A 12,057-nucleotide genomic window follows, 5' to 3' on the forward strand; every position below is an offset into this window, starting at 1 on the left:
CACTGAGAGGTCTGAGCATCAGTAACATGTTGTTTGCAGTTTGACTGCGGTGTAAAAAAGATCATTTTTAATCCATCAAGAGATAGTTTGGCTGTACCTGTCTCTCTTATTTCTGAGTCTCATTTCCTTGCACTCCTTCCCAATTTTAAAATTATTTGTATGAAATTTGTTCACTGTAGGTCTCCCATTTCTCTTGCTGCTATTCTTCTTTATCTTTTATTCTACATTTAAAGCATTATTAGAGCAGTCCAGAGAAACGTTGGGCATAAAATGTTATGTTCTACTTTAGGTGGGCTCATAATGAGCATGTAGGTCTTGAAATGATGATGGGCAAACACACAGGTTGGAAACGTGGTAGCTTGGAATTTTCTCAGTAAAATCTTGTGTCAAGTCAAAAGGAGACTGAAATGGCCCAGTAACATGACAGGCCTGGTAGAAAGGGGTGATCCCCTCCTTGTAGCTGTCAGTCTCGTTGCCTGGTGTTTCTGTATATTACCCAGGTACTATATTCATCCCAAGTGTGTATGAAAATTCCTGGAATCTGGAGGTGAAAGTGATTCATAAGCATGATTGGGGGCAGGAAAATGTGTGTGCACACGTGCCTGTGTGTATGTGTGTGTGTGTGTGTGTGTGTGTGTGTGTGTGTGTGTGTGTGTGTGTGTGTGTGTGTAGGTGGACACCTGGCAGCTCTTGCCAAGCCAATACAGAATATGATATTAAATCTCCTGAGACAAACATTCACAAGAGAGAAATGGCCTGTGATTAGGTAGGTGAGGAGGCGTGACAAGTGAGGTGGTGCGAGACATCTTTAGCCTCCATTCATGCCAAGGAGCCTTCTTGAAAAAAGCAGCAGCAGAAGCACCACTGACCTTTATATACAGATGATAAATAAGGTTATGTGTACAAAGGACTTGATGTTGTATGCTACAGTGCATTATCTTTTATTCATGGCTTTAAGCTACTATGGGTTAATGGTTTTACAAGAGGATTATGCAGTATGGCCCCCTTTTATGAGGATGTTAGCAGGGTATGAGAGCAAGTGTTTCTTTGTGGTTCAAATGTAGTGAGTTGATAATGCCTGTGATACCATCTGGAAAATAAATGTGCATATCTCTCTAAAAGCAAGAGCTTGAACTTTCCAGATCCAGCTCTTATTTTGTTGTCAGTGGTTTTCTGTTCTAAAAATCAGTATGTTTTGGGATCTAAACTGGCACATGTCCCTTCCTTACTTAAACTTTCTTTCTACGTGCAAAAATCAATGGGCCAAATCTCTACATGAAGATGACATTTACATAAAGCCGTGTGCCATTTCAGACCACTTTTCTCAACTATGTTTTACTATTTCTGTCTGCACCTCCACCCCTCTGTGAAACACACTGACATTTCCGTCAGTGAGAGTCCCTGAAGCCTAAACAACTGGCTTTCATAGCATTTTCAATATGTGCTGTCTTCGCACTAATGGATCTTGTCTGTAACATCATTTCTGTTAAGACTTGGTCACATATGATTTTTTCCTTTTTAAATTATCTTCTCTCATCAAAGCTCAAAATTATATGATGCAATTAGACATGAAGGGGGGATATCTAGCCATTATATCATCAAACCATCATGTACATTTATACCACAGCCATGGAAAGTAAAATACATGGACCTTAAATGATGTGTCAATCAACAGTCTGAGCTACTCTCAAACAAAGACACTCACTTTTTTATCTGAAAATGGATGCAACAGATGCATGGTGAGAGTGAGAGTGAACTCCTGCTGTAAGTATTTAGTATTTAGATATATGAAAATAATACATGAGGAAGAGTTGAAAAGAATTGTTTTAATGCACAACAGAAATATTGTCATGAATTATCGCAAACAAATGCATCATCTAGTGCCGCTTTCTAACTCCAAACCAAAATATATTTTATTAATGTTTTGTAGCAATAATAAAAGCAGTAAGGCTTAAAATTGCGACACAGCTGCATCTAAAAAATTTCTACATGTCACATATCCTAACTCTATAGAGGTTTACACCCCCCACATGGGGGGGCTCTTGTATCTTAGGGCAAGGGTGTGATTTCCACTGAGGATGGGGGGAGACTTCTCCCCCTAACTTTTCAAAATTCAACTATTCTAAGTATTTAGTGTTTAGATATATGTGTTGCTTTTATAGTTTCAGTTGGATTTACTCACTAAAATCTCTGTAAACCGTCTTCTTACTGTTCTCCTGTTGAGAAGAGCTGATAAAAATGTTGATTTTGCTTATCTAGGTATCTTCAGTTATTACTGTTTCACCTCTCAGGCCACAAAGAGGATTACTGCCCTACCCCCTGATAGGTGAATGGATTTTTTTTTTGACAAAAAATAATTACTTGAATCTATAATTTGTTTATAGTCAATACTATCCTAAAAAGATGTAAGAATTGAACATAAATTACAAATTGCAAAATCATCTCAGCCAGGGAATGCAACAAAGGTTCCTGTCCGGACTCAACCTTTGTTGCATTCCTGTATTTCTTGTTTCCTGTCATCTTTCCACTGTCTGTAATAAAGGCTTCAAATCTCCAAAAACACTTGAGAAAATGATGTACAATACAGTACAGTTGAAATTGACAAAGATCAATTTGGTTCATTAATAATCAAAAGTTGTTTTCTGTCATCCTTTGCTCGATTTATCTCGGAGCCTTACACGAATATTATGGGAATTAATGACACTGTTCAGGGGATCCAGTCATGAATTTAAAAACAGCACTACAGTGCTTTGCAGTTGACTGGGGCTTTACTAACTGAATCACAGTAAGATTTATCTCGGTCTGGTCATTTATCTCCACCCACAATTTTTTAAGACTAAGAATAACCATCACCTCCCTCCTTCACTATTACTTTGTTTCTCTCTTCCCTCCCTTGAGTAGCCTGTTCGTTTGGCCTCTGTCTTTATCTGTTCCTCCCTCATTTTTCCCTTTCCTCTCTTATCTTTCTCTGTCTTCCGCTTTCACTCCTGACTCCCGAGATGCTGTCAGTGCTGACAGGTGAAGCAGCATGGGGGACGGGCTGGCTTGAATGCCAAGCTGTTGGCATGTTTATGGAGGAAAAAAAAAGAGACACAGACACACACACACACACACACACACACACACACACACACACACACTCCAGTCAACTTTCCCTCTGGGAGTTTTGGTCAGGTCTTTTGATTTCCTCGAGAGGCATTCATTCTAAAATGAAATAGAATTCCCTCGAGGGAAAGGATACACTCAAAAACTGCACTAAATTTCCTGCTTCAATATTGATGGTTTTGCTTTACATTTAAGTTAATACAACAATATGTCAGTGCACTTTATACCAACATGGAAAGAAGTACATTTATGTCAAGTACTGCAAAGTAAATTAAGGCATTTCACAGTAATATTTCAGTCGCTATTTCTTTATCTCTGACCTTGCCATCCAGGTTTGCAGACAGGCTTGACATCAATATGCACAGCCACATCCTCCTTTGCTCTCTTCTGACCACAGTCAAAGGCTGTCACCATAATATTGTAGCTCTGCTGCTTGTCAAAGCTGAGTCGCTCTGTATTTCTGATGTTACCTAAAGGAAACAAAACAAAGAGGAAATATAATAATGATTATCCAACGAGAGAGAAAAATAAACTGTTATGCTTATTTGTTAATAACAAAGTGAGAAACACTTGCTGCTGAGCAATATTTGAAAATGACTTTGCATTAGGCAACAAAAATTTCTCTTTGTACTTACTGAAGCCTTTTACTGAAAACTTAAGGTCCAGTAACCTTGTATTGAATTTTAATATTAAAGCCTCTTTGTAAACAGTCGATGTAAAATTGTAATGATGGATTATCTTCACCTTCCACAAGGATTATAGTGTGAAAACAGAGTGAAATAGAGGGGATGATACAGGCCTAGGATTTTAAAAAAACGTGCCTCAATGACAGGTTATCATTGTCTAGGACCCCCCCCCCCCCCCAGTCAGTTAGAACTGAAGAAGCCTTTCGGATGAGTGGCGAAATGTCTTCAAGAACTTCAAGCAAGTCCAGTTGCCGTCGCATAGTACTTACAGAATTTCAACTCCTTCTACCCTAGTCATATTTGGATTTTTAGACAGTTTTTATGTGTGTGAATGAATTTTTAATTCGTATTTTTGTTTCCAAACTTGCTGCCACAAACAGCCCTTTCAGGGACAAATAAAGTATTATGATTTGAATTGAAACTAATACGTGTATATTTTATTTTATCATTGTCTCTCTGCTCTGTTGTGACTTCTATTCTTTCTATCTCCTGTATGACTGTCTAAGGATGTATGTTAAAGAAAGTAAATGTGGTTTTATGAGGAAAATCTTACAGTGAACAGAATAAATACAGAGCATTATAACTGTTACATGCCGTGGTATTTTGGCTGCTGAAGCCAAGTAAATGCTTAAATCAATTGCTTGAAGAAAAGAATGGTTGATGGTTGTATGAGTGACTAAACACTGTGTTGACACTGTGAGAAATGATATTCGCTACCTTGTAGAGGGCCGGCTTTAGTGAACCAGTTGTGCAACAATTACTCGGTGTTATATTTTTACTGAGGTCTTCCATGATTACAGACAGATATTGGGAATTCCAAACTTTTGTCGCCTTTGAGATCTGAAAGGAATGGTGACTCCATTTTTCAAGTGAGCTGATTAGCAAGTGAAATGTCTGTTTGCAGACTTCATTTTAAAATATGAACTTGCTAGAGCAACATAGAACAGCATGGGCATGTGAGTTTGTTTTATGAGACCAGAAAGCATGAGTTCAACCCAAATTTTTGCTAAGTAATTGACTAATTTTGCTTTATAAGACTAGCCTCAGGTGAAGTGAGGTCTACTCAACTTTAGCCCCCAGGCTTATGGCTGGATATTTGTCAAAAGCAGGCCATACACGCAGACATATAAACAAACAAACACATACAGACAAAGAGAGAGGGGGAAAGGCCAAGAGAGACAGAGACTCCAGTTTATTTATTGATCAATGGTCATCTTGACAACTCTTTTGTGTGATGCTAAATTGCTGCAGTAGCCCTTTAATCTTTGCATCCAGGCAGAACACAGAGGCCATTCATCAGCTCACTGAAATAAGGTGTTCATTCCAACGACAACTTTACTGAAAGCGAGGAGGACGCCAGCTGATCTTGAATGATAAGTGATGCAATGATTTCTTTTAAAGAGGGATAAGAGGTTCCCATCTGCAGTTAATGGAGTTTATCTGGGTCAGCAGTAGGTCCCTATAGTCTTAAAACAGGTATTCATTAAATTAGATTCCAAAAATATGTGCAGCGCAGGGGAACCACTGTTCACATTACCTCCTTGTGTAAATATAAGGAATATATCTGTATGTGCATATATGTATGAGTATATATATACACACATATGTGTGTGTGTGTGTGCGTGTATGTGTGTGTGTGAGAATTGTGTATTGTGTGGAATATGTATTGTTTACCAAAACAATCAACTCTGCCTGCAGAGAAACAAGAAAACGTGTATATAGTTGATGTACAACTCATTTATAATGATCTTCAAAGTGGGAGTTTCAACAAGTGGATTACTACAGCATATTATCAAATCATAGCAAAGAGATGTCATACCCAGCTCAATTTGACTGCACCAACATCTGAACTCTGAACCTTGCAGTACTGATTCAGGGCCAGTTTATTATCATCACTCAACAAAGGTGGTGTTTTTGAATTAATTTAGTCTTAATTTACTATCTCATCATCAGCAGAGATACACAGTGCAGCACTGCCCATTTACTTTTATATTTTATCTTGTACCTCCCTCATTGCACAAAATTACCATTGCTCTATAAAGTAAGTTTAACCAGTGTGTTGTGTCTTGCAGTTTCTCCCAAACGATAATATTGTGCCTGGGAGCAGATCAAAACAAATGAGCCGGACGTCTGTAAAACACAATGAAAAAAAGGTTAAACTCAAAAAGCAATGAGACAAAGTAATAAATAGGACCCTGAGAGAGAGAAAGAAAGAGATCCAGTAAAGAAAGCAGTGTGTGCGTCTGTCTGATCTACTGGTAGAACTCAGCACACACAAAACCTTCCAGTCTCCATTCAGTTTGGATTACGCTGTACTCAGATCTGTACAGTGTGGCTGTGGAAGCTCAGGGAGAAGTCGGCACAAAGCCCAAAGCTGAAATTTTATATTGGCAGATATGCTCAGAACAGCTCTCAGTCAGAAATAAAATACAGTCTGCCAGTCAACTAGAACTGGACGATCTTTGTGTAACTTTTGAGCTATGCACTGATGAAAAGCTACTTCCCAGATCACATTATTACAACAAAAAGAGGGATCAGCCACTGTTGTCTGCTGCTTTCTCCTCTTCATAAGTGTATTTTTCATTATTCTATAGTTTGGTGTACATCCATAAATAGATGATTGGTGTACCCCGAGCACTTTAAGGGTATTTCATTCATGTTGGCTTGGAAGCAGAGGTTCAAAGTTCATTTTCGACTTTGGCAAACGGCGTTTGTAAATCTCACCACAAGCTCCATTTAACAGATGCTCTAGATTTGTTCTAGTATTTTCTGACAAACTGGTAAAAGCAAAGATGATAAGTGTTAACAATTTAATACTTTCATTGCTATCAAACAAATTAACTTAACTAAAAGTTGCAAATTTAGCTGATTACTATCTAATAGCTAACTAATTAAATGTGTTCTCAATGTGATTTTATCAAAAATAATCATAGAATTTCATATCTTAGCCTATGAAAAACGACTTCTTTATTTGCTAAAGGTATACAATACCTTTTGGAGTCTATTTGTTTCAGGTTAAGTTATTTTTGGTATGAATTAAGATGAGTTTTCTATTTGGCTTGTTTTTAAAAATTTGGTTATGTCAAGAGCTCATAACCTACAATTGTGTGCAGGTGTCACACGAATAATGGCCCTTCAGTGTAATTAAATTAAATAAAAATTTCCCATGAATAAAGCCTCCAGGCACACAAACTGTCCCTTGCACTGCTATCCTAGTTTCCTCATCTCTTTTAGACCCAAAGATCACTCCTAATCACGTAACTTTTATGAATTATAACTATGGACCAGTCTGTCATTCTGCCAAGCCAGATTCACTTAAACACACACACACACACACACACACACACACACACACACACACACACACACACACACACACACACACACACACACACACACACACACACACACACACACACACACTTACCATTGCGGTCTATGGCAAATGGTGTCCCAGCAGTGACAATTTCATAGTTGCAGATCTGGCTGTATTGTGGTGAACAGTCCTGGTCCCAAGCTTCCACCTGTAATAATGTAATGCAACATCCAGTTCATCCCAGGCCAACAACTGCCCTGCTAACAACAACACTAAAAATACTACAGACAATTACACTATCTCAAAATTTTTAACTGAATCCTTTTTTGGTGGATTTGTTAAACCATGTTAACTTGTACATGGAATTACATTTTTTGTACAATTAATACTTGAAATGATGAAGGTATTTGTAAATGATAAGATTAAGGTAATTTGTTTTACCTCTTTACTTAGTATATTATTAAACTCCTCTTTTTTAACAAAATGAACCAAAACACTAACAAAGTGAAAGATCTTAGTTAGATAACAATGATAATAAATAGGAAGCAAAATTCAAAATTCTATCTAAAAACAGTATGTATTCACTGTAAATTATAATATTATTATACCTGCAAAATGCTGTCATAGATCTTGCCTTCTGTTACTGATGCCTTGTACAGTGGCTCCCGAAACACAGGACAGAACTCATTGATATCATCTACCTGGATGTGAACCACTGCCCTGAAAGGATGAAGGAATGGAAGAAAGAAGATGGAGGGAGGGAACACAGTTGGGAAAAGGACACAATGAAAAGCTTGTCTACACAGACTCCTCCACAGCAGATCTTGAAAAGCCACATTTTTTTCAAGCTTCTAATTTTTTTTTCACATCTTCCCTTCTCAACTGATGCAAACACACATCAGCACACAATACCATCTGCTGCGAGGAACTTCTGAAAATATTAACACGGCACTCTGATAACATTTGTGCACTAAAGTATATGAATGAAGCAATAATTCAGATGTTTCATGGAGTTTTCTCAGTTTCTCAGTTCCAGTGACCTTCTCCGACAGTAATTCACGCTGTGTACCGCCACCGCAAGGAACCACATCTGGCTACTTAATGACATTAGCTTAATGAGGCCTATTTAGAATGTCATGCAGTGATAATGTCTCACACACATACACACACACACACACACACACACACACACACGCACACACACTGTGGCATTCATCTTACACTAGAGAAATTTTATCACAGATCCCTGCGCTGAAATATTTCTATCTTTTTTTCCGTATAGTACCAAGGCTGCAGCAGCTTATTTTAGCAGCTTCTTGTCTCTGACTGAAGGACCAGAGGGTTTGATTTGCTGCTGTCTATGCTGGTCTGCCTGTCTGTCAGTCTCGTTCACATAGTACTGCCACACACACATACGGACACACATTATATTGATGGGCCATTAGGGGGACATATCCTGAGAACAGAACTGCAACTCAGCTGCCACTGCTTCAGTGCTAAAGAAAGAGAGAAAATTTAAAAAAAGAAAAAAAGGAAATAGAAACAGCAAAGACAAGATCTAATTTACAATTAAGTTATTTTTCTTCATAACATTGAGCTATGTGTGTAAGTTATCAAGGATAACTTACACTCATTGGCATTTTTACATCTACATTAATTTAAAGTTAGGGAAAGACTATTAGTCTTTCCTTAACTTTAAATTAATTTCAGCTTTTGTGAATGAATGCAACTAAAGCTGCAAACATGTATATATTCACGACTCCAACGTCATGTGTTTTCTCTCTCTTTTTGGTTTATTTAGTTTGCAGTGTGTCTTCAATTTAGTCTGTAATTTTAATTCTGATAATTGAGGCTGTATTGTCAACTGATGTTACACAAATATCCATTACTGTACTGGTATGGCTCAACTTAAGACCAATTCCACTGTTTGCTGATAAAGTTTGCCTCTGCTTTTCAGATCAAGATTTTTTTTGAGACTCACTGTCTGAAACACAAATATTATTTGCTTAACAAGAAACTACAATCTCCATAATATCAAATTTAAGTTAACATTTATCTGTTATTGTCTCTACAAAAATTTAACAGAATAAGCTTCACACATGAAAGAGTTTTAGCAGGGATAGTGAATTGTTTTATACTGCAAGCTATCCTGTTATTTTGTATATCTATCTGTTTTTCAATGTCAAAGGTAGAACTAGCTTGTGATTTTCCTGTCACTGTAAATTCTCCCTTGAAAGAGCCCAAGTATTTTGTTGCAAATTTATCTTGATTGTTAACCACTATTCAGTTAAAATGGAAACTATTCCATAACAGTAAACTGTATCTCCCTGGGTTTATAACTGTTGGTCAGACAAAACCAAACAATATAAAGATGTCACCTTAGGCTCTGGGAAATAATGATGGGACATTTTGATTTTGAATCGACCAACACCGATTGAACACAAAATTGATTAAACAAGAAAATTATCGTCAGATTAATTGTCAATGAAAATAATCATTAGTCGCAGCCCTAGTGGAAATCAAAACCTTTACGTAAAAAACAAGTTTGAGTGATCTGTCATCTTTATGTATACACTAGATTTAAATTAGATACAGACACAAACACATAAACACACATTGCTTGACTCACTTGTGGGATTTCTTCCAGTCGGCCCCACTAGGTCCAGCCCCACAGTCATAGGCCTGGATTATAAAGGTGTACTCTTTCTGGCTCTCACAGTCCACAGGGCTACTGGCCCTCAGGACTCCCTCTCCTGATGTCCGATTCAACACCACCGCCTCGAATGGAGCATCCTGACCATAGATCCTAAAGGCACAAATCTCCCCTTAAAAGACAAGGAAAGAAATGTAGATATATGATGTGATATTTTACTTTAATAGTTACATTGACAATGTAGTGTTTTTGCCAGTATTTTCAATCTTTAGCAGGAGACCATGCTAGAGGATTTCTTCACTGGGCCTAAATAAGGCACAATTTGTGAGACTGTGACATCAAAACATATTTATTCCCCTTTCATGCCAAAAATGAAGGTAGCAATTCCAATTCACCGAAAACATTAATGTCACTTTGTGAGTCAGGATCAAATTAAAATTAAGAAATAAAAACAAAAACAAGTTGACAATTTCAGAGAGAAGGGGAGAGATGACCATCAAGTGAAAATTGAAAGGGTACACAATTATGAACACTGGTTTTTTGAGGAGGAAAAGTAGTAAGTTTATCAGAGAAAAGAGAAATTAACCACATGAGTTTTAAAGTGGAAAGGGCAGAACTAGAGAAAACATCAGAAACATAAAGGACATTAAAGGTGCTATTTGTAATTTTCCTCTGCCACTGAACGTGGTTTCTTGTCGGGAGTGGGTGGTGGTGACGGTCGCTTGCCAAGAGCTTCAGCTACCTTTTTGTATTCAAAAGGTTAGAATACTTGCTCTGAGCAGCGCTAGTTCTTCACGGGAGACCAAAAGCTACAGTGACTCACTTTTGGAAAGTGACAAGATGGACCGGCTAGGCCGGGCTAGCATGCTGACTTCAGTAGAAGAAAAGAAGTGGCAGAAATAGAAGCAAAGCAAGTGTTAACATTGGCGTTGCTTTTCACCACTGGAGACGGATCTTGGCGAGTAAAGGAATGAAGTTTAATGCTAAAGTTGGCTATGTAGCGATAGCAAGAACTTACAAATAGCTCCTTTAACATGCCTGTTCCCCAGCAGAGTGTGAAATTGCTGCTCAGCATGTTCCTCATCAACAGACAGACATCAGGGACTCTGGGTGCTTAATATGGAGACAGTCATCACATTTAGAATGAGAGAGAAAGCCTGAGCCCACACTTAATTTCAGGTCTGACACTATGTGAACGAACAAATCCATGAATAAACTCAAGCATGGGAAAATGTTTTCAGTAACTACATCGTATTCATTCACTAATTTTTCTTTCGTGACACTGCTTGTAAAATCTTAGTATTTTGTCTAGTATGTTTCTTTCTTTTTCCCCGTCTTTTTCTTAAATCAAGCAGTAGCTACCAAACGGCTCAGATAGCTGTGAATTAATCAAAAGATGGGTAATGGAAGTAAAAACTAACAACACACACTGCTGACATAAATCACAGTCTCGTTTCTGGACGCACTGATGTTTGTCAGCATGAGTTGCTCACAAAAACATACTATACAGCTCCTGTGTGTGTAGTTGAGTATAGTTAATAGAATAAATAATTTCTGATATGTGTCAAACTGTATCAGCTTGACAAAAGATGACTGTCATGTCCACAGATTGTTCCACCATACACACTAAGTGTATTGTGTTTGCCTAACTTGTGTTTCTGTGTGTAGATCTGGTTGTGAGTCTTGAATCATCGGTGGCGTTCATTCGCTGCACAAGTGTTCATTTCAGGGATTTGGGAAATCTCCTTGCAGAGGGAACAAAAAGCTGCAGCACTCTGACCCTGTGCTTGCCGATATCTCTCAGAACATAGAGGGACACAGCGGAAACAAAAAGCAACCTAGCTATGGGAATTCTGCTTGCATGCAAGACAAGTTCCCTCTCACCACTGGCCTCTCTTCACTTCTGTTCCTCTGGTCTTTGTATCCCACTTTCATGCACACAGTCTTTTTTTATCTAACTTTCTCCCTCTGACTTCCTTTTAACCTGATTCAACTTTTCAAATCCCCTTCTTGATGAAATAATGATGATGAAAAACACAGTAAAGGTTCAATCCCCAACCAGTTTTCAAGATCCCTTGCCCTTGCATGTGCCCCTATGCGGTATTATTGAGGTCCCCATATGATAGTGGGATGCAATTTGTATGTATACAAAAAGAATAATAAACACAATGGTCGGCATGGAAGAAGGGCAATAAGCACAGTCTTGATCCTGCCTACACATACACACATTTAAACACACAGACTGAGAAAATATGGTCTTAGATGGGGCCAAAGAGAAGGGGATGTGGTTTGAAAAA

General features: G+C 38.0%; 1 protein-coding gene across 4 annotated transcripts in view; it reads right to left on the bottom strand.

The window, feature by feature from the left end:
* LOC120798793 (calsyntenin-2-like) overlaps positions 1-12,057 on the bottom strand; it is a 148,673-nt gene that overhangs the window by 35,979 nt on the left and 100,637 nt on the right. For all 4 annotated transcript variants that reach the window (XM_040143440.1, XM_040143438.1, XM_040143441.1 and 1 more), the window contains 4 exons: positions 9,737-9,932; positions 7,716-7,827; positions 7,219-7,315; positions 3,426-3,575 (listed from right to left, as the gene is read on the bottom strand). In XM_040143440.1, the coding sequence (XP_039999374.1) occupies positions 3,426-3,575; positions 7,219-7,315; positions 7,716-7,827; positions 9,737-9,932 (555 nt within the window). The remainder of the gene's footprint in view (positions 1-3,425; positions 3,576-7,218; positions 7,316-7,715; positions 7,828-9,736; positions 9,933-12,057) is intronic.

The sequence above is a fragment of the Xiphias gladius genome, chromosome 14 (assembly GCF_016859285.1).
Source record: "Xiphias gladius isolate SHS-SW01 ecotype Sanya breed wild chromosome 14, ASM1685928v1, whole genome shotgun sequence".
NCBI lineage: Eukaryota > Metazoa > Chordata > Actinopteri > Istiophoriformes > Xiphiidae > Xiphias > Xiphias gladius.